Genomic DNA, 23797 nt, shown 5'->3' with positions numbered 1-23797 from the left:
GGCATGTGGCAAAGGCATGCGTGTTCTCTCTCACCTCGGAGGTTGTGCTGGCCCTGATGTCTCCCCTTATTCTTCTCCAGGCTAAACGTATGTTTGAATGCTTTGGCGCTCACATGGACTACCTAACCAAACTCCTAAATTCAAGATAGCCTTGGGATTTTTAAAGCTTTTCTTCTGGATGGAGAAATGATAATGGCCATCCAAGGGTCAACTTTCACATTACACAGCAGATATATAATTGATTCTGCCAACAGTTGTTTTGTTTTTTTAAAAAAAACCAAACCAACAGCATGAGAACAGTGGACACTAAACTGGAATGGAGGAGCAGCACTGAGGGAGTAGGATTTTTTTTAGCCCTTTTCCCATTCACCATTTCCCTGACTGACCCCCTCCCCAAGCTCCTATTACCACCCCTAACATCCCCCCTCCCCCGTGGGGAAGATAGTATTTTTCACCAGTGCAGCTTACAGCAGCTTTTGAGTGTATGTGTGTGTAATTTCAGTGATGGAAATGGTATAAAGTACCCTCCCCTAGTACTGCTACCCCAATCCAATTCACTCCCCATCAGACTGGTACCCCATTGCACACAACACACACAGACACCATTTTTGAGCATGCATGTCAATTGTTTGGAAAGCCCTTTCCCTTCTAAATCCTCCCTCTCCTGCAAGCTGAAAAGGACTTATCTTGCAGAAGGTAGCGGCAGGAAGTGAATGGCTTCCTCAGCACAAGAGAGGCCCCGTGGAACCTCTCCTCAGCTGATATGCTGAACATCTTTTCCCACCTGGAGTCATAGGGCTTGACTACAAGCCTCATGATCCCCAACAGGATATGGACATATCTCCAAGCTGAAAGGCAACCTTGAATTGCTAAACTATCATAACACATTATTAGCTCTTCTCTGGCCTTTGTATAATGTGCTTTAAAAAAAAAAGAAAGGTGGCACTGAGGAGATCCCTCAAGAAAAAAAAAACACTTCAAGAGCTTTTCTAGATGAGGCTGCTTAACCCAGTGCTTCTGCTTCTGGATTCATATTAGCGATGTACAAAATTGGCCTTATCTGGCTCCGCCGGGTTCCACTGGGGAGGGGGAGGCGCTCCGTCCCTCCCCCCGGAATCCTCGCCGGCCAGCTGTGCTCTGCAGGGATTCTGCGGAGCCACCGGCCGGCTCTGCCAGCAGCTGGACATCCAGCCGCTGGCTAGCAGGGACGCAAATGGTGGCGGCTGTAGCCGCTGCCGTTTGCATCCCTGTAGTCAGCCGTGATAGGCTACGTAAATCTTTACGTAGCCTATCACATCTGACTTTAAAAAACAAACAAACACGCGCATACGCAAATGGCGGCGGCTACGGCCGCCATTTGCGTTCCTTATTTTGGCCCGTCTTAGTCTACGTAAATATTTACGTAGACTAAGACGGTGAAAATAAGGGGAATGCAAATAGAGTAGCGGACTCTATTTGCGTTCCCCCTTATTTTCGCTGTCTTAGTCTACGTAAATATTTACGTAGACTAAGACGGGCCAAAATAAAGAACGCAAATGGCGGCGGCTGTAGCCGCCGCCATTTGCGTACGCGCGTGTTTTTTTTTTAAAGTCAGACGTGATAGGCTATGTAAAGATTTACATAGCCTATCACGTTGTTGTTGTTTTTAACCTAGCCGTGATAGGCTATGTAAATCTTTATGTAGCCTATCACATCTTTTTTTTTTTTACACGGGAAATGGCGGCGGCAGCTGGTCGGAAGACCGGCCGCCGCCACCGCCACTGGAGCCGCCACCGGAGCCGCCGCCACCCGGAAGATCCACCCCACGTAAGTCTTGTCCCGGGGGGATCCGCGGGGGGGCAGGCCATTCCGCCACAGATTTCGGGGGGCTGAATGCGCTGGCATTTGGCCTCCCCGAGATCCATGGCGGAATTCTCTGCCATCCCTAGATTCATTGCAGAATTACGATTGGATACTTACAGAGGTTTTTTGCTTTTCCTGCCTTTCTGTACTTTTTGATACATAACCTCTAGGTGGTTCTGTGGTACAGCAGAATAGTGCAACTACACTGGTGGAGAATTGCGATTTGTTTCATTAGGCCAAAAAATACCATATCCCCCACCCCCAACAAAAAACCCATGGACGTCCTTTGAAAACATGATGCAAAAACATCATACAGAAAGCAAATCACTAAAGAAGAAGTGCTGTTTCACTAGATACAACTCTACACAATATTTAGTAGTGGTTGGGCAGTATCTAATGGTGCCATACCACAAACTCAAATAGCACTGGTGGAGCTCTGCTGAACCTTTCCATCGCGCAAGCAGTTGCCCATTACATTTGCTCAACCGAATGTGCAAGCAGTTGTGCAACTGGTTGCACAAGAGTTGTGCACAATGGGTTGTACAAGCATAATGCAGAACCATACTTGCGCTGGTGTAATTTCAGTTGGAGTCTTCTCCTGCGCGTAGTTCAGAACCGAGCTAGCACAACATCACTTGTGCGAACGGAAAGGCAGAGTTGGATACTGCGCTTTGATTAGAGTATCAGAGCAGCACTCACAAACCTCCTTGCAAGGATCGATGGGTTTGCAGTCTTTGCCATCGCCAGTGTATTTGGGAAGACAGTTACAGGCAACCTGTGTGAGATAATAAAATGACGCACAGTCAACATTTTACATTCAGTTCTAAAAATGTAAGGCAGAAGAGCAGCGCTCGATTTTCTGCCTTGAAAATAAGAGAAATACTGCGGAAACCCGCTGTCCTCCTGCTCTGCCTGTTTCTGCTGTTCACAGGTAGAGCAGAAGAGTGGGGTGAGTCTGGGAAGCGCGCATGTGCAGGCACCACCATGTGCTGCTCGTCTCCCCAGGGAGAAACAGTGCCACCAGCTGTGAGAATGCCACAGCAGTTTTAATAGTCTTGCAAATAAGTGAGCGAGAGAGTGAGCGAAGCCCACGCTCTCGAGGAGCACTTGCCACACTTCACAGTGAATGTGTAGACTCTATGTGCGCACTGCAGAGAGAGAGGGAGCAGGGTTGGGTGGACCACCCCTCTTCCTGCTCTCCAAGAGTTCAGCTTGACCTGTGCACAGATTCTACATGCATGTAACTATTTGCGCATTTGGGGCTCTTTCAGCCCTGACAGCTCTCAGGTGGAGGGAAGGGGGATCCATGCCCATGGGAAGCCCCAGCCACTGCCACCAGTGCTTGGCAAGGCACAAGTCCAGCCCACCTCTCCATCAAGACTTCTAGTCCTATGCCACCTCTTCACCAAACAGGTGGAACGAAAACAAGGAAGGGGTGCATTGTAAAAGATATTATCAGGCAGCTGGTGTCACATCAGTAACCAACTCTGTTGATGAGCCAACCTGCCTCCATCCCTACCACAACTTGGAACAGAACAGCACATCCTTACAGCACTCCAGCCTCACCTGTGGGGGCAGACTGGGAGAGGACCTGCAAACCCTCGATTTTTGCATTTGCACTGGTGCCAGTTAGAGCCTCACAACCTCTTGATTAAGAATTATCAGTGCAATCCTTTAACCACTTACCTGGGAGTAAGTACCACTGCACAAGCAGACATGCACAAGATTGTACCATGAGACTAACAAGTGCTATCTTAAGTGTATAAAAAAGGTAAAATCAGTGTACTTTTTTTTTTTTTTTACTCTTCCCCCCCCTATAAAGATACTGGTCTTAGTGATTCTGCACACTGAATGAAAGACAGAGAGACAGAGACAGAGACAGAGAGAGAGCGCGCGCAAGAGTGCAAAGATGCAGTTGCTACAGCTGAATTGTTCATTAGGACCTCAATTCCTAGCATTATTTCTACAAGTGAAGGGATTGCTTTCAAGTGATTTTTCTGGCAAATTCAGGGCATTTCTATACCAGCTTAAAACCCTGCATCTAAAACAGGGCTTTCTGCTTCCGTTTTAAATGCAGGATTACAACTGACTCGCTTTACATGCACTCCCTTTCCCCCCTCCTTTTCCCCATAGCTGAGTCTTCCGTTATCTTTCATTGATCTTGCTCCTCTTCTTGCCGCTTTAACTCTTTTCACAGAAAAAACTGAAGCAGAACACAACGGGGTAATTTGATAGCGCATTACCTGTGATCTATTTAAAAACGGAACAAAGGGCATTTAGTCCAGGGGGTCACAGCAGGGTCACTGCGTCATATAAAGAGCCCGCAAACTTCCATGAAGGAGCAATCTGAATTGCAGGATAAAAGCCCGGTGTGAAGGAGCCCTCAGACTACATCTTTTACTACCATTTTTTCAAACAGCGAACCTAGAATTTATTATATAAAGCAAATCCTTTGTGCTGAAGAAATAGAAGAACTCAGCATGTACATTCAACAAACAGAGGCAGTGGAGTACAGGAAAACATTTTTCACCCATATGGCTCAGTGAAAACGAATATGTCCTCATTGTCAGATATTAAGAACAACAGAAGTTAAGGATTACATTTATATGGGGCAAGATGGGGAACAAACTGTGGATTTTGATAACAGGAGATATGAATATTCATATCTGAATATTGATAATATGGGTGATAATATGGGTTCTACTACTCTCCCCGCCCCCAAAATATGACAGTGAGTCCCAAAACAGAATGAAAAAAGGGTTTGCTTACCAAACCTGGGCCTGTTTTAACACACTCTGCATATTGGTGGCAACCTCCATTATTCTCTAGGCACCGATCAATTTCTGTATGCAGAATAAGACATGTGAGTTACCCAGACAGCATATACCAACTTTCTAACAGGGTGTTTCCATTCAGAAATGCATTTGCCTTACAAAACAACTTCCCAGCATACATGAGCAGATGGTATTGGGATTGAATAGTTGCATATGTGAAGTGGTTTGGAAACTGGATCAGTGAAAAAGAGTTAACAAGAGCAAAAAAGGCACATTTCTGGTCTTACAGAAAACATTCCCCTCCTGCCCCCCCCCCCGCCATGCCACCAAGCCTTTTTATGCCAAAAATGTCCCAAGGAAAATTCAAGACAGCCCTGTGAAGGAAAGGCCCAACTCCATAGAAGAGGCTTCTGTGATCACTGCTAGAGCAGGTTTCGCCTTCCAAAATGGAACACTCATACCTGTTACACAATATTTAAATTGGCCCCACTAACATACGGGACAAAAACGGGAACTGATCCAGATGGCAAGCCCTCTAGTCTGTCCTAGTAGCAGCTGGACGAGCACCCTCACGATTGCCTCACAATCACAACCACATCACCTTCTCCTTGACCTAGGCATGAAGCAGCCAACCATTTGCCCAGGAGGAATGGTGGGATGCAGCATGTGCAGAACAACGTAAGACGGTATGAAGTGCTAGGTCTGAGTGGGGTGGAGTCTTTCAGGTCACAAACTCCTTCTTATCATGCCATAAATACCGCTTAAAGTTTTAAAGTGCCCCAAGTAGGTCCACTTATGCATCCACATTTAGCCACTTATTTTGGCTTTTGCATTAACGTTCATCTTCTAAACATCAGCTGTCCACTATTTCATCTGCTTCAAACAGCATGACGCTCACCCCGGCATACAGTCCCATCTCCAGCGTAGCCTTCTTCACAAGTACAGGTCCTTCTACCAGGCCCAGCTTTAGCGCAGGAGGCATGTTCGGAGCAGCCCCCATTACCCATTGCACAAAGATCTATTTCTGCATTGTAAAGTGAAATGAAATTAGTTTATAGCACATGATGACAGTGCATACACACGGCACGCAAGCTTCGTGAACTGCTGAGCACATGGCAAAGACTATGGCTTGCATCCTAACTTTCCTTCGCTGATGGGAACAGAGCTCATGCTCATGGAATGGGGCTTTCCCTCTCCCCTTCCCTCTGCAATCCTCTCCCCACCCCCAGTAAATCTGCTCCTGGGATTAGGGGACCCTGGAAATGGTGTGGGAGGTGGAGGATTGGTGGAAATCCCCCTCCTTGACTAGAGAAGCAGGTTAGGATCCCAAACATGTTTTGCTTATACAGCATAACCTTCCTTAATTGCCAGGGGAAAACAGCAGGCAATGCACCATTTCGTTGCAATGAGCCTACCAGGAGACATCTAGTGGACCGAGATAAAAAAGACTTTCAGAAGTCTAAGGCTCAAAAAATGGCAGCTAATCAGTCAATAAATACAGTTGTGCACAAGATTAGAGAAAGCCGTTATTTCTTCTTAGAAGTGAACATTTATTCACAAATGTTAGGCTGTGACAGATGAATGCAGATTGAATCAAAGTTTGACAGCTTCTGCTTATTGACATCTGATGATGTGGATTGCCCTTTGGACTGATGAACTGGCCTTGCATAAACCGATTCAAGCTGGGCAACTTGTTGAGTGGCCTCGATTTGGAGCCTGGTGTCAAGAGAAGAAATTGCCCCAACGTGTTTTGATTTACAAGGCTGAGTTAATTGGAATGAAATTCCAGAAACAGGTGCAAGGACGAGCAATGTATTATGAGAAGGATTTTGTATTGGGGTCATTGTCATGGTTACCTGGGTTTTTTTCACTGGATAGACTGAGGTTCCGAAGAAGAAGAAGAAGAAGAAAGGAGAAAGACAGAACTGGGGTGGAGGGGGTACCTGCTTTCTTTGTCTGCTTTTATTAAGAGAGAAAGTAGAACAGTTTTCCTAGCATTTTTCTACAGATTTTCATATAACTATCTTAATTAAATGCCTTGTAAATATTTATAACTATATATAATAAAGAATCAGTGGTGGTTGGTGCATATTGGGATGGGGGGGGGCAGGCAGAGGGCACAGCAACTAATGGCAGGTAGAGCCAAGGGGTCATGTAAATGGAACCAACTAGATCAAATGCTATTTACATCTTCCTCCCTGGCAAAGACCCTGCAGACACTTATGCTGTGCATTATAATTAAACTGAGGCAAAGAGGCAAGTCACTTGACAGAGATCATGAGCTTTTCTACACAAGGCTGTTAATCAGCTGCAATTCAGCTGTATCTACTTTCAGTTTTGTTGCAGAATTGAGATCCGAGCAGTACATGAAGACCATTTTCTTTCATGCTTTTCTGCTATATAACCTCTAGGTGGCACTGTGGTATAGAGGAATAGTGCAAATTCACAAGTGAAAAAAGTGATTTCTTTGGCTTTCACAATTAAATGTCACATTTTCCCTGCATTAAAAAAAGACTTGCCAAAAGTGCTTGCTAGACACAGAAGCGAACTAGAGAATCACGAAGTTGTCTAAAGAAACCGTAAACAACCGTGAGTACTCTTATGCTCTGGTCATTTGAAGTATTTTGCAAAGTAGTTCCCTGTAACACATCGGTCTCAGCACAAAACAAAAAACTTTCCAGTTAACAACAAAAAAGGCCACCTAGAGGAGGCATGAATCTTAGCACAATTATTGTAGATGATCAAGGCTACTAGTGATCAAGGACATGCTTAGATTTTTAAAACAATGACAACCACCACCACTGAACTCCAGTCATTTTGCAGATGGTGCCTAAAAACCCAAAGTTAAGTCTCCATCATTTATTTATTTCAATGGGTTTGTCTATTTGGAGATGATCCCTAGAAAGTACAGTGTAAGTGATCATAGGAGTTGCTCCCTAAAACCACTGTGTAAGCACATACTTTGATCTGGAGATGGTTCCTAAGAACAACTAATGTTTTCCTTTTACCAGTACTTTGATTTGAAGATGGTACCGAAAATCTTCCAATGATTTCTTGTGGTCACTCGGAAGGAATCAATGCATTTAAATGGCCATTCCATGTCTTCCTTTTTGTCCATCCCCTCAAATTCTTTTGTTTTCAGTGGGCAAGAATGTGTAAAATGGGTGCAAAAATAAGGTCCAGCCATCTGGAATTGAGTAACCTGAGTACATATTGGACATGATGATTTCATTTGGTTCTGGTTTCATCAGCCTGGTTTATTTTACTAGTAGACTTCATTCATCTGAGCCTGTTGTTAAATTGTCAGTTTTGTTTTAATAAAACACTAAATCCCTAATTTAAATACATGACTTTTAAAACATGGTATGTATGCCTTGTGTGCATGCAGATGCTTAACAATATTCTCCTCGGACTGAAATGTAGAATTCATAACCTGGATCTGATCAGCTTCTGGTTGATTGCTTTGAAATGCCTGTTTTATGAGAAGTTGTACTTTATGCCAGAAAAACAAGGATGCCTGATTAAAATGAAGCTGTTTTGTTTACTTTGAAGATTACTGCAGATTCCAAGGAGAATGATAACTGAAGAGGAGCTATTTAAACTGTTATACATCAAGCTGGCATAATAATTTGATTAGCTTGGCACTAACTACTTGAAGTACCTGCTGTTTGCATAATTACTAATCATGCTAAGGGGGTGGGTGGGAGGTAGAGAGCAGTGTTATTTTGTTGTAACTTTACTTTTATTTCAGGGTTTTATTCTTTCTGTGTCTTCTGAATTTGTATTTGGAATGTATCCTCTGCAGTGCACAGAAATTTTTTATTTTCTATCATGTTAAGCTGTAGCAAAATGCATTTGCGTGAAGGCATCAACATGAAATGATTGTCGTGAAGGCTTTTTCAAAGGCTCATATGAAATGTGCCTTTAAATCCTCCCCCATAAGATTCTGATGGAACAAAAAGAGAGAACATTCTGTTTAACCCCAAAACCACATTCTGTGATGCCATCAGTTACTTCCCTAAAATAATCATCTTTGGCATGAAGCCAAACCATGTAAGGGACACTTCCTACAAAAGCTCTTATCACTCAAATTCAGGCCAGTTTTTTTCCATCTTGGGATGCAATGTGATCATGCCTTAAGGTTGGTTCAGACATGCATAAAATCACTTCATTTCTCTCCATGTAATGGTTTGCAGCTGAGTGGCTGAACTGAGCCTGTTGAAAAGCATCGGGTCTGAGATGATATAAAAATTTTGTTAACAATGTTATCTCTATGATGGCTCATTCACACATACAAGTCACAGCTTGATGCTGAAGTTATCAAGGGATGATCATGCATATGTGAGCCAGCCCCAAGTGTGTTTTACAACCTTTTCAAAAATGAAACATATGACCATGAGTGGAGGAGAACATAAGACTACTTATCCGTGGAAGCCTGTGCTTTTACAGGTATGAATCCTGTGTGGAAAGCATTTGCCAGAAATACCTGTACAATGGGTTCCATTCCCAGTATATCCAGCAGAACACAAACAAGTGGGTTGGGAAGTGGTAGAGTCACTGATGCAACTGAAATAGAGTAGGAAAGGCTTGAGAATATCTATATCTATATCTATATCTATATCTATATCTATCTATCAAATTTCACACACTGGTTCAGCATGATACCAAATATTAATACCAGGACTCAGGCAATTTGACCAGCCTGGATCTTCAGCATTATTTTAGTTTTATTTATTTATTACATTTCTATACCATCCAATAGCCAAAACTCATTACTGGGTCTTCATTGGGCTGATGAATCTCCAAGGTGCACCACTCTCAACCTAGCAACCTAGCCTGCTGCCCACTTCCTTTGCTCATGCGTGTGTAACTACTACACTGAGAGTGACGTTACACAAGTATCTAAGCTTGTCGTTGCTTTTATTGTCTGCATCCACTTTCCATCAATAAACTGTACATCATTCTTTCATATAAGTGGACTTACGTCATATTGGTATCCTTGATTCTTTTTAGGGTAGGTCCTGAGTAGATCAGGCCCAATGGTTAAGACACCAAGGCAGGAATAGCAGGAAGCACAAGTTATTCATGTTTGCTGCACCTTGTGTTTCTATGAGATGCCCAAGGTGGAATTATGGCATCTCCCTCTCTGAGTGAGATGCGCCAGCAAGAATCCCAGCTGCTTATAACTGAAACCCGCTGACAAGTGTCTAATGCTGACACGAGAATCGGTGGCTATGAAATCGCTTCTCTACAGCAGATACAACTTAGCCATATTCTTCTTGGTAATATCAAATGAAAGGGAATGGTATGGGTAAGGAATGGCTTGCCTGTTCAGATTTCATTTTCAGAAGGGGAAGATGTATTTTGAGAGACATTTGCAATTTAAATTCAACAAGATCTTGATGAGAACATAGGCAGCTCCCTTATACTGAGTCAGACTTTGGTCCATCTAGCCCAGGACTGTCGACACTGACTGGCAGCAGCTCTCCAGGGTTTTAGGCACGAGTTTTTTGCTAGCCCTACCTGGAGATATTTTGGCCACCTAATGCGAAGAGAAAACTCTCCGGAAAAGACCCTGATGCTGGGAAAGACGGAGGGCAAAAGGAGAAGGGGACGGCAGAGGATGAGATGGCTAGATAGCATCACTGATGCAATGAATATGGACTTGAGCACGCTCCGGGAGAGAGTGCAGGACAGGAAGGCCTGGCATGCTATGGTCCATGGGGTCACGAAGAGTCGGACACGACTGAACGACAACAACAACAACAACAACCTGGAGATACTGGGGATTGAACCCAACACCTTCTGCATGCAAAGCATATACTTTGCCATTGAGACTTTGCTTATGAAGGACCTTCCCTTAATCCCCATTGGGCAGGGTCACTTTAATAAGCGGCAAGGTGACTTCAAAGCAGGGCGCAATTAACAATGCAGATGCTTGGCCAAAAGGTTGGCTTCCAGGTTCTAATTCCTTAATTCAAATAGTGTCGAGCATGTTTTAATATCTGTGCTGGAACTGTTGTACTTACTTGGCTTCATCATGACAAGTGCCATTGCAGAAATCCTTTCCCGTTTCTGCAAGAGAGTGTTTTATTAGAATATTATTTTCTCATCAAGCAATAAAGACCTATCTGAAACAGTGTCTAGCCTACTGAAAACTAGAAATTAGAATGCAGTTAGGATTTAAGGTCTATGTCAAATCACCTAATGCCACACAGGGTGAAGGTATGCCTATAGAGCAGCCTCCCTCAACCTGGTTTTTAGACACCAGAGCACTGGTGGGGGCAGAAGCACCTCATTGGATTCTGCCCATTGACTTTGGAATAATAATCAACATTTTGTGGTAGGAAAAGATAATTTATTTAAAGTAAAAACAATAAAATGAGCATCTGTAACCATGCCAGCCACCCTTATAAAGTAAAAAGAAGAGGAAGAGGAAGAAGAAAGGTTGCTGCAATGACCTGTATCCACCCCAGCACGCCCACACCAGCCCACGTCCTGATGCTGAGCCTGTTTCCCACTGCCCCCGTTATCTGCTACTTTCTGGGTTTGGAGGGCCCTGGCCAAATCCAGCCCCAGCTGCACCGTTGCTTCAACAACTGAAGTTGATGTTCCAACAGATGTTTAATTTATGTACAGTGTTCATGTTTAGCACTTGTGGCTCTCCAGTTATACTTCACTTATCTTCCAGATTTGCACCCTACATTTGCAGTCCTACCTTCTGAATCACCTCAATAACTAGCTTATTTCTAAGGTATTGTCAGTCTTTTGTGTTTTTGCTGCCACCAAGACTTACATGGGTGGTCTCCTGGAATTTGTCTCATCACATTTTAAGATTTCCCCCTTGGTTCTTGTTTTTTTTTAAGTCACCAGGTTTGGCAACATCATGGTTTCATGCCTGCAAAAACAGTCATGTGCTGTGTACCCACCTCCTTTGTTCGCTTACCTTTGTCACAAAGGACCCCTTTAAAGCCTGCGACACAGTTACAGCTTCCGTCTCCCAGCAGCCCCTCATTGCATATCGCATTACTCTGGCAATTGCATTCTGGGGAAAAAATACTAAGTCTTGGTCAAGCATACACACACAAGGCTAACATTAAGACATGGGGAAGTATCCAAGAGCTCCCCGTGCTCTTGCGGAACACACTGCTAGTGCTATGGGAAGCTAGTGGGTCCTGCAGTGATCAGGGCATGTAAATGGCACGTAAATGGAGCTTTCAGCACAGAGCTCCACTGACATGTCACATTCCAAAAATTAGCTTTTCTGCTCCTTTCTGGGATTACTGTTGGAAGTGCTAGTTCCTGTTACACGTGTGGTAAGTCCCACTAGAGCAAGAGAAATGCCGGAAGCACAGCAGCAGTATTGCATATTGCCTGTGCTGATTTTTCCTATAACTTCCTGGCCACCACAATTCCCTTCTCACTAGCTGAACGTCACTGCCTCTTTCCCAGGCATCTTGCATTTATAATTGCTTATAACTGCATTGGAACCTAGAAGCCAAATGTAGGCCAAAGTATGTGAGTAATCCACAAAATCTTGGTTGAATAATGTTCTGCTATAAAATATCCTCCATCCCCAGAAGCCTCATAGAACTTCATTGTGACACTCTGACCATAATCACCCAATTTGCAGTTGGCTCCATATCTTCCAGCCTGACACATTTCACAGGCAGTGCCATGGAAACCTTCTTGGCACTGACACTCTCCACTGCCATCAACACCATCTTGACACTCCCCATTTCCAGAACACCAACCGCCTGGTTTTCCTGGGCACATCTCACACATATGGCCATAGTAACCTGGACAGCAGATAGAGACCTCGAGAAATGAACAGACTAAAGTTAGACTCCTGAGACTAGGAAAAAGCAAAATGCTACATATGCTAACACTGATAGTTAAAATTGCTTTCAAAAGGTTTCAGATGGCTTTCATTATTTAGTTTGTGCCACCATAATTGCATTTACATTGCTTAACATCTCCAACATAGCATCAGCATTTTGGAGCTTTTGTTATGTATATAACTATGGGGTGGTGGTGCTTGGGGGGGGGGGGGCATGTGATCACACTGACAGCAACATGATGTCTATTATGAGCAAAAAGACCTCTCCTTCAAATATTTATCCTGTTGCTATGGGTTCGGAGGGACAGGAAGAGAAAGGAGAAGAATCTGGCACTGTGCTTCCAGAGAAGTTAGAGCTTTTCTACATGACACTGTTAATAGGCTGTTAATCTGCTGTATCTACTTTTGGTTTCATCACAGAACTGAGATCTGAGAACTAAGAGCATTTCCTTTCCTGCTTTTCCACTATATAACCTCTAGGTGGCACTGTAGTATAGTGGAATAGTGCAAATATACAAGTGAAAAAAGCACTAACTTTCACTTTCACAAGTGAAAGACACTGAAGCGAAACTAGAAGGTCACATCATTGTCTAAAGAACCCATAAATAACTGTAAGGAATGACGAGCACACGATAAATGCTCCGTATATAAACACCGTTAATCTCTGGCCCAGTTAGAATTCCACATGCCTAAGAACACTTGCATAAAAATACCATCCAGGAACAAACAAGTATACATGCAGGGAACAGACATGTGGGAACTGAAAGTGTGTTGTTCGCGCTACCTGCACTGACATCGTTCCCACACAGCATTCCAAACTGCAATAGACAACCATATATAGCAGTGTGGAGAAGGTGGATAATACTTTGCCAGCAACAAAATATTGCCAGTTGAGCACTGAGAAAACACAGTTTCCATGCAACAGAAGCAGCTACTCAGTGGACAAATTGTCTATCCACATAATCCATTTTTGTAGATGGTGTAAACACTCCTCTGGAAGGGCCCCTGGAAGCCACTTGACAAAGAGAGAGCTTTTTCCCTTAGTGTTTCTTGCCATGCACCCTTTCAGGATCAAAGTGAAATTAAGCATTAACACAGAAGAAATTGGTCCCATCAAACAGAAATGCCTGGGAAAACAATCTATGAGGGTGGCTGGCCACAGAGCTAAGTTGCAGCCCATGATTACTGCTTAATACACAGTTGCCCCAGTATGCTAAGGCAGCAATGGCCAACTCATTGCCCATGGGTCACATTGCACTAGGAATGCAACACTTCAAGATATCGCTGATGGGTTATCTGTCGAACCTTATGGAATTCAGGCTACACAGAAGTGCTAGTAACTTAACTGGCAGGGCCCTTAAGCAGGGTTTCTCCTAGATTAATGAAAGAAGGGGAAGGGCCTAGAGGCTCGGCTATAGTTAAGGAGGCAATGGATAAATACACCACCGTGCCTGAGTACCACATAATAAAAGCACAAATAAAAGCAGCAGCAGCATGGCAACTGTGACAATATACGCCAAAAATCAACAGGTCCAGTTATGCAAGTTATCCTATGTTGGGCCTAGGCAGGACTGTTTCCAGAACAATGACACAGAGACCTCTGGAGCATCCTTCCCTTTTATTCTGGGAGTAATGTATTCCAAGTTCTTCAGCTGAGGGATGAAGGTGGCATCAAGAGAGGGCTTTTTCGGTGGTGGTCCCCAGCTCTGGAATGCTCTACCAAGGGAAGCTCACACGGTGCCCACACTGCTATCTTTTTGGTGCCAAATGAAGATTTTCCTGTTCTCCGGGGCTTTTAAAGTATTTTAGAATGTTTACTGTTTAGGTTTATTATTATAGTCTCTGCAATATGGTTTTAACACTTATACAAGATGGTCATTTTAACTTTGCATTCATACTATATTTTAAGATGTGTTGGCATGTTTATTCGGTTTATATTATTGATTGTTTTTATTGGGATTTTATTTGTATTTTTTGCGTTATGAGGATGTTTTAAATTGAACATTGCCTAGAGAAATTTGTTTTATAAGGCATTTAATAAATAAAATAAATAAATTGGGCCCTGAACCCTCCCAGGCCAGCTGCAAGGGAGGATGTCATGGCTAGGGATGTTGGATGTCTGCAACGGAATCAAATGAGTTCAGATTTCTATGAATCTGACCTGCAGATTCCGCAGCAGACCAGCTTTTCCTGAGTCGCAAGGGTTCCGTAGACTTGTGGACTGTTTTTTTTACTATCCAGAATTTTATGCAAATTTAGTCATAGAAAAATATGTAAAATAAAGGAACACCGGATGAAAATACACATTTCCCTCATAGGCTAAAGCATGAAAATGCACATTTTGGAGAGGATTTGGGGGTTTGGGTGAGTATTTGCTCATTTTTGCAAGTGCAAATTATGCAAAAGCGAATTTGCGCAAATTCAGGAAATGGGAAAAAATCTAATTCTGACAATGAGCGGATAATGGAACAAAACGCACTTGACAATCCCCAAAATAAGGACAGAACAGATTTTACAAAATCCGTAGATCCTTAGCCATAGCTGCGAAGGGGGCTTCCAGTTCCTACACAACTTAAATAGAGAGCCTCCACACACCCCTTCCTTGGCAACAGAAGGAGAACAGAGAACAGATTCTCACTGCTTTGATGCAAGGAAATGAGCATATTTGTGCCAGCCACAATAAAATGAGTATGAATTTCACACAAGGAGTGGAATGGTTTCCTGTAAGGTTGTCATGCATTTATATTCTTATACAGTAAAGCTTGCTTACCAAGGAAACTTTGACGCAGGTGAAATAACAGCCGACAAATTTCTTGCCTCCAGACCTATATACGCAATGAGGAAGGCTGCCTCTCCCTGGTGTTTCCTGCCGATTAAAACAACAACAACATTGTATCCAGTTAGAACAAAACCAGGTATGTATTCCAAACAGACAACTCCCGGGTTTAACCAAGAAATGTCTTTTATTCTCAATCTGTGAGCAGCCTCAACATAAAAGCAGTATCTGGCCAAAAGATCTTGCACCTTCAGAAAGTCAAGACCAGAGCTAACTTCTTGTAAAAGCTTGGAGACAGTTCTCCGGTGAGATGTCTGTTGTCTCTTTTGTGTGCTTTCGAACTTGGGGATGGGGTGAGAGGAGTTTTTTCTTTTGAGAAATACCACCGCAGTTTTTAAAAGAAGTACTGGACAAATTGCCACATTATGTTGTGAAGAGAAAGCTTTGAAGTAAAACAAAACTTACTGGAAGCACTGATCCTGGTGGGCACTTGATCTTTTTGTCACACTTAGCACATCTTGACTAGAGTGCAGGGGAAAAAAGGGGGTCAAATCAATGCATGTTGCAGAGCATGTTAAAAATTCAGTCTATAGGAATATGGTGTGGTCAGCAGATCATAACAATGCATCAGCAATTAATTATTATTTTCTAAAAGCTGCTATGACAGAGTATATGCTTAATGGCACTGTTAAGACTTTAAAAAAAAATCTGTCCCAGTCTCCAATCCCCTGTTACCCCTGCCCTGTTTCCTATCTCAAGATTTACCAATATCCCTAGTCACAGGCCTCTTCCACACTTATATGCCAATCCACCAAGGGTTTTTACTCTGAATGGCATCAATCTTTTCTGTGATATCCATATTTCTGGCAATCTATAGATCCCTAGATTGTGAGCCCTATAAGATTCTAGGTAACCCAACCTGAAGGCTTTTGGCAATGCAGCAAACTATACAACTTAAATAAAAGCAATGGTGTTGGAATTCCAGGGCCTAGTCATTAGGAAGTATTACTAAGATCTAACAAATCACTTCATGCAGACCATTGCCCCGTTCAAATATTAAATCCCTGGGTATGTTGTTGTTATTTTTCTTCCTTCTATGCATTCATAGAAGGAAGGATTCATAGACCAGAAAGGATTTGGATAAGCGGATTCAGCTACAGGCAGATGTCTCTGACAAATCAGGTTGTCTCCTGGTCTGGATCGTAGCAACTCAAAACTACTAAAAACCATTAAAATGGTCTGCCCCCGGGGGCTAATGGATTCTGATGGATTCCAGAGAGCTCTGGGGAATTTTCCTGCTGGTATGGCCGGTGCTCATGTCCAAGCCCAGGTCACTCTGTGGAATGCAGCGATGACTCGGGTGGTTGACAAGATCGCGCCCAAGCGCCCTCTCCCTCTGAGCAGAGCCTGGCCAGCTCCTCAGTATACACCCGAGCTGAGGGCAATGAAGCAAGAGGGGAGACGGCTAGGACGCAGGTGGAGGAAAACTCATGCTGAGTCTGATTGAACACAGGTAAGAGCTCACTATCGAGCCTACTCTGTGGCGGTGAGGGTGGCAAAGAGACAATTCTTTTCCACCAGCATTGCATCTTCTCAGTGTCATCCAGCGGAGATTTTCCAAGTGGTTCGCAGCCTGTTACATTCTGGGCCAGGGAGAGAGACTGTGGAACCCTCGGTGGCATGCTGTGATGAGTTTGCAAGGCACTTTGAAGATAAAGTCACTCAGATTCATCATGAATTGGACACCACGATTAATGCAGTTCCATTGGTAGAGGCGTTCAGAGCACCGTCTGGTCCAGTTTTATTGGATGAGTTTCAGTTATTGAGGCCTGAGAATGCGGACAAGGTGCTTGGTCAAGTCCAATCGACCACTTGTGTGCTTGACCCTTGCCCTTCATGGCTTATTAAATCAAACAAGGAGATGTTCAGCTGGGTCCAGGAGGTTGTAAATTCCTCCTTGAGAGAGGGAGTGGTGCCTGCCACTTTAAAAGAGGCAGTAATCAGACCACTCCTAAAAAAGCCTAACCTGGACCCAGAGGATGTTAACAATTATAGGCCAGTGGCCAACATCCCCTTCCTGGGCAAGGTGCTTGAGCGGGTGGTTGTAGGACAGCTCCAGGCACTGTTGAATGAAACGGATTATCTAGATCCATTTCAATCGGGCTTCAGGCCCGGTTTTGGAACAGAAACTGCCTTGGTCGCCCTGTGGGATGACCTCTGCTGGGAGAGGGACAGGGGGAGTGTGACCCTGTTGATTCTCCTGGACCTCTCAGTGGCTTTCGATACCATCGACCATAGTATCCTTCTGGATAGGTTGTCTGGATTGGGAGTTGGAGGCACTGCTCTGCAGTGGTTCTGCTCCTACTTGGACGGCCGATTCCAGACGGTGGTGCTGGGTGATTATTGCTCTGTGCCATGGCAATTGTGCCATGGGGTTCCACAGGGCTCTATTTTATCCCCCATGCTGTTTAACATCTACATGAAACTGCTGGGGAGGTTATCCAGAGGTGTGGGCTGACGTGCCATCAATATGCGGATGACACCCAGCTCTACCTCTCTTTCTCATCAAAACCAGGTGAGGCAGTGGCTGTTCTGAATCAGGGCCTGGGCACGGTAATGGACTGGATGAGGGCCAATAAGCTGAAACTCAATCCAGACAAGACGGAGGTACTGTTAGTGGGTGGTTCGTCTGTCCGGCTAGGTGATATTCAACCTGTTCTGGAGGGGGTTGCACTCCCCCTAAAGGATCACATTTGTAGTTTGGGGGTGCTCTTGGATCCAGAACTGTCACTTGAGGCACAGGTGAACTCAGTGGCACGGGGCACTTTTTATCAGCTTAGGCTGGTATACCAACTGCACCCTTATCTGGACAGAGATAGCCTAGCTACAGTTATCCATGCTCTGATAACTTCTCATCTGGATTACTGCAATGCATTATACAGGGGCTGCCTTTGAAAACGGACCGGAAACTTCAGCTAGTCCAAAATAGGGCAGCAAGATTGTTAACAGAGACTGGCCAGCGAGCTCATATTTCGCCAGTACTTTTTCAGCTGCACTGGCTGCCAGTCCATTTCCGGGCCTGATTCAAAGTGCTGGTATTAACATTCAAAGCCCTTAACGGCTTGGGGCAGGTTACCTGAAGGATCGCCTCCTCCCATATGTGCCTGCCTGGACCTTAAGATCATCGTCAGCGGCCCTCCCCCGTGAGCCCCTGCCAAAGGAAGTGAGGTGGGTGGCTACTAGGAGGAGGGCTTTTTCTGCTGTGGCACCCTGGCTCTGGAATGAGCTCCCTAGTGAGGTTCGCCTGGCACCTACATTGTATTCCTCTCGGCACCAGGTGAAGACCTTTTTATTTTCCCAGGCATTTTAGCATTTTAGCTTTCTAGACTTTTAGCTTTGCTGTTTTAAATCTGTATTTTAAATTCCTGCACTGCTGCTAGGTTTTATTGTAGTTGTATTGTTATATTGTGGTTTTAATGTTCTATATATTTTATATTGTTTTATTGTGTGCCGTTTGGTTTTAATTTTTGTGAACTGTCCAGAGAGCTTCAGCTATTGGGTGGTATAGAAATGGAATGAATGAATGAATGAATGAATAAATAAATAAATAAATAAATAACCAAAACAAAACTGGGTGTACAGCATGGGTTAAGGAAGGACTTTTAGGGTCAGAGGTGTCAAATAGTTTTGAAGACCATATTCCAATGGAATATATTCCAGAGCCACTGAGGTGGTGTTTAGAGCTAGTGCTGGACTGGAACTCGGGAGACCCAGGCTCTAGTCCCCACAGGGCCATAGGAACATAGGAAGCTGCCTTATACTGAGCCAGACCATTAATTAATTAATTAATTAATTTTATTAATCAGTTAATTAAATTTATTAATCGCCCATCTGGCTGGTCACCCAGCCACACTGGGCAATGTACAAAGTATATAATAAAACAGTTTAAAACAATAAAATTCTACAATAAAGACATTTTCTAAAATACCCTAACCCACCCCAAATGCCTGCCTGAAAAACCACTTTTTTAATGCACAGCGGAAGCTCATTAAAGAGGGGGCATGGCGGAGTTCCCTAGGGAGGGAGGTCCACAGAGTGGGGGCCACCACATAAAAGGCCCTCTCCCTCGTCCCCACCAGTGTAGCTGTCCTGGCTGATGGGACAGAGAGAAGGCCATCCGAGGCTGATCTTGTTAAGCGGCCTGTCTGGTGCTGCTGGAGGCGCTCCTTAAGATAGGTTGGGCTGGAACCATATAGGGTTTTAAAGGTCAAAGCCAACACCTTGAATTTGGCCCGGAAAACAACTGGTAACCAGTGCAACTCCTTCAGCAACTCCTGGAGTGATGTGATCTCGCAAGCGGCTGCCTTTAATCAGGCAAGCTGCCGTGTTCTGTACCAGCTGCAGCTTCCGAACCGTCTTCAAGGGTAACCCCATGTAGAGCGCATTACAGTAGTCTAAACAAGAGGAGACCAGGGCATGTACTACCGATGGGAGGAGATGGTCGGGAAGGAAGGGGCGCAGCCACCATATCAGATGGAATTGATACAGCGCTGCCCAGCTCATAGCTGACACCTGAGCCTCCATGGACAGCTGGGAGTCCAAAATGACCCCCAGGCTGTGGACCTGGTCTTTCAAGGGTAACCGTACCCCATTCAACACCAGGTCAATGTCCCCCAGCCTCCTCTTGTCTCCCACCAAAAGTACCTCGATCTTGTCAGGGTTCAGTTTCAGCTTATTCCTCCCCATCCAGCCACTCACTGTCTCCAGACATTTGGACAGGGATTCTATGGCCAACCTTGGTGAAGATTTGAATGAGAGGCTGAGCTGCGTGTCATCCGCATATTGATGACACCGCACCCCAAACCTCCTGATGATAGCCCCCAGCGGCTTCACATAGATGTTAAATAGCATCGTGGAGAGGATGGAACCCTGTGGCACCCCACAAGTGAGTGGCCATGGGTCGGAAACCTCCTCTCCCAGTGCTACCCTCTGGTACCTGCCGGAGAGGAAGGACCGGAACCACCGTAATACGGTGTCTCCAATGCCCAACCCCTCCAGGCAGTCCAGGAGGATACCGTGGTCAACGGTATCAAAAGCCGCTGAGATGTCGAGGAGAACAAGGAAGGAGCATTCGCCCCTATCCAGAGCCCTCCTCATATCATCCACCAAGGCGACCAAGGCCGTTTCTGTCCCATGCCCAGGCCTGAAGCCCGACTGAAATGGATCTAGATAATCAGCTTCTTCCAAGTGTGCCTTCAACTGCATCGCCACCACCCAATTTAGCCCAGTATTGCCAACACTGACCGGCAGCGACTCTTTGGGACTTTTCCCCAGTCCTACCCGGAGATGCCAGGAATTGAACCTTCTGCATGCAAAGCATGTGCTCTACCACTGTGCTATGGGCATGAAGCTCACTGGGTGACTCAAGAACTCACAGCCTAACCTACTTCACAGGTTTGTTGTGAAGGATAAAATGGAGAGAAGGAAGATCATGTTACCATCTTGGGCTCCTTGGAGGAAAAGGCAGGATATAAATGTAACAAATAAATATATTCTTTATCAGCATCACACTGAGGGGCTACGCATATTACCTTTTCACTGAAAAATATCCATTCCACTGAATTCACCACCACCACCACTTCAGTGCACTCTATTGTATACCATTCCCTTCAGCACCTGATACCTGCCTTCCAATTTATAGGAAATGGGGAGTAGACTTAGGCCAGGGCTGGGCAACCTTGTAGCTCTCCAGATGCTTTGGCCTAACTCCCATGATCCTTCACCACTGGCTATGCTGGGAGTTTGTAGGCCAACACATCTGGAGGGTCACAAGTTGTCCACCCCTGCTGTAGGGCATCTGGTTCGTGGTCCTGGTTCACTAATGTGTGTGTAGTGTGAATGTGAAATGGGCACTAAGGGGCACACTGGAGACATCAAAAAGGTCTGATAAGGGCATCAATTCCCCTCCTCCCCCATGAATTCCTTCAGTGACTGCAAACATCACTTATCAATACAAAGGGTGGACAGCACTAGCACTGTTTGGGAAGGGTTGGCATGGTCATGCCACAGCATCAGTACTGTGGAATGACTATACAAGCTCAATAGAGGACACCTACATATGCAAGCTTAAGTATATTAAGGCTTGAAAGTTACAGTCTATCACAGTTGAATCGGAACAGACAATTGTCAACCACTGGCTCAAACAACCAATATTTTCAGGGGCCTAAACTAAACTTTAGCCACATCTAATTAATTCTAGAGTAAGCAAAGAAGAAATGAAAACTCTCTAACACTTTACCTTTTCTATTGTTGTGGTATTGGCATTACAACGATTTTTCTGAATTTGCAGAACTTGAGAAACCCCAATCAAAATTCCATTTCTTGTTTCAACAAATGGGCCATCCAAAAGGACTTTGTTCACATAAGTCTGCAACAAGAAGGAATGGTAAGAGGCAAGATCTAGGTAAGCACCAGAAAAGCACAATGATTCCAACATTAATTCTTATATCAGCACTGGACAGATAGGACTTAGAAAGAGGACATTCTCATGTTATCCTGCCAGCATTATAAAACTTTAGCATGGAAAGAAAACCTTTCCAGAGCCAACATGGCAATTCAGCATCCCATATGCCCTCACTGCAGGCTGTCAATAAGGCAACCTGATCCTTGTTTAACAAGGCTTCTCTAACACACTGCAGGATTGAAGCCTAATTTGAAACTCAGCCTCACCTGATTGATGTTCTTATAAAGCATCAGCCAATAGGAGAATCCTAACATTGTGCTTTTGTGATCTCCATTCCTCAGGTCTTTCTGTAACAATTTGTCTCCAAGTATGATGTGGTACTGTACAGTGTCCTTATCCTAGAAACCAAGGCCCACCGGATACAAAATATTCAGTAATTTTTATGAAAAATGATATGGAAACATAAGAAGCAGACACTATAATGGTAAGCAGTAATTTTGTTTGACAATGAGACCTACATTTCACTGCATTTAACTAATGCAGCAACTAATGTTGTTTTGCGTTGTTCAACCAGATCTTTTATAAGTGCATCTTTATTCATTTTAATTTGATAAAAACCCAAATGTAGAAGGAGTCGTAGTTGCAGCAAAATCACTCCCAAGATCAAAAAAGTAATTATTTCCATTTGACAGGTTGTGGAACATGGCCAGAAATACAGCACATTGCCAAATCCACTCTGTGAATTCATGGAGGAGGGATTTGAACTCAAGTTCATACTGATTTTCATACCATGCTGAAAGATAATACTAGAGTCTTCCTCAAACTACCTGATTAGTGAAAGTGAGATATTAATATATGCCATTGTTAAAATATCTTGAAAGCATTCCAAGCATTTGTTCTGGAAATTGTGCAGTTACCTATAGCCATATTGCATGCCAGGCTGAGTTAGAACTGCCTCACAAGTTACAATGTTTCTGAAAAGAAGACAGATCTATGCTAACCTCTAGACTTTCACATCTGATGATTTCACATGTGCATTTTTCATTGCACACCTGATCTGGGAAGCCACAGTGAACTATAGCTGCCTATCATACACACATGCAGTAGAAAATTCCTGTTCAAAATTCATTTGATGGAGCATGCCTTCCATATAGGAATTTTGCAGTGTGTGAAGCAAAATGTGACTTCAGAAGATTGAATCCAAAATCTGATTCAACAAAGTTGCCTTGCCCACGAAGAATCATAGAACCATAGAATAGTAGGGTTGGAAGGGGCCTACAAGGCCATCGAGTCCAACCCCCTGCTCAATGCAGGAATCCAGGTCAGAACATCCCTGACAGATGGCTGTCCAGCCTCCTCTTGAATGCCTCCAGTGTGGGAGAGCCCACCACCTCCCTAGGTCATTGGTTCCATTGTCATATTGCTCTAACAGTCAGGAAATTTTTCCTGATGTTCAGCCGGAATCTGGCTTCCTGTAACTTGAGCCCATGATTCTGTGTCCTGCACTCTGGGATGATCGAGAAGAGATTCTGGCCTTCCTCTCTGTGACAACCTTTCAAATACATGAAGAGCGCTATCATATCTCCCCCCAGTCTTCTCTTCTCAACGCTAAACATGCCCAGTTCTTTCAGTCTCTCTTCACAGGGCTTTGTTTCCAGTCCCCTGATCATCTTTGTTGCCCTCCTCTGAACCCTCTCCAGCTTGTCTGCATCCTTCTTAAAGTGTGGTGCCCAGAACTGGACACAGTACTCCGGATGAGGCCTAACCAGTGCTGAGTAGAGTGGAACTAGTACTTCCCGGGATTTGGAAGCTATGCTTCTATTAATGCAGCCCAAAAGAGCATTTGCCTTTTTTGCAGCCACATCACATTGTTGGCTCATATTCAGCTTGTGATCGACAACAATTCTAAGATCCTTCTCGCTTGTAGTGTTGTTGAACCACGTATCCCCCATCTTGTAACTGTGCATTTGGTTTATTTTTGCTAGGTGCAGAATGTGGCATTTATCCCTATTAAATTTCATTCTGCTGCTTTCTGCCCAGCGCTCCAGTCTATCAAGATCACTTTGAATTTTGTTTCTGTCTTCCAAAGTGTTAGCTATCCC

The 23797-nt window shown here is 44.2% G+C and overlaps 1 protein-coding gene across 2 annotated transcripts in view; it reads right to left on the bottom strand.

Moving 5' to 3' along the window:
• The window catches only part of STAB1 (stabilin 1), a 165614-nt gene that overhangs the window by 48929 nt on the left and 92888 nt on the right, over window positions 1-23797 (bottom strand). For both annotated transcript variants that reach the window (XM_084839737.1, XM_084839739.1), the window contains exons 34-44: window positions 21962-22093; window positions 21531-21659; window positions 15698-15754; window positions 15227-15322; window positions 12239-12434; window positions 11563-11661; window positions 10646-10691; window positions 9103-9182; window positions 5515-5640; window positions 4612-4685; window positions 2546-2617 (exon numbers count right to left, since the gene is read on the bottom strand). In XM_084839737.1, the coding sequence (XP_084695863.1) occupies window positions 2546-2617; window positions 4612-4685; window positions 5515-5640; window positions 9103-9182; window positions 10646-10691; window positions 11563-11661; window positions 12239-12434; window positions 15227-15322; window positions 15698-15754; window positions 21531-21659; window positions 21962-22093 (1107 nt within the window). The remainder of the gene's footprint in view (window positions 1-2545; window positions 2618-4611; window positions 4686-5514; window positions 5641-9102; window positions 9183-10645; window positions 10692-11562; window positions 11662-12238; window positions 12435-15226; window positions 15323-15697; window positions 15755-21530; window positions 21660-21961; window positions 22094-23797) is intronic.

The sequence above is a fragment of the Heloderma suspectum genome, chromosome 2 (genome assembly GCF_057233095.1).
Source record: "Heloderma suspectum isolate Gila_16-S chromosome 2, 16-S_ref, whole genome shotgun sequence".
NCBI classification, from domain to species: Eukaryota; Metazoa; Chordata; class Lepidosauria; order Squamata; family Helodermatidae; genus Heloderma; species Heloderma suspectum.
This window is presented reverse-complemented; position numbering and strand designations above follow the sequence as displayed.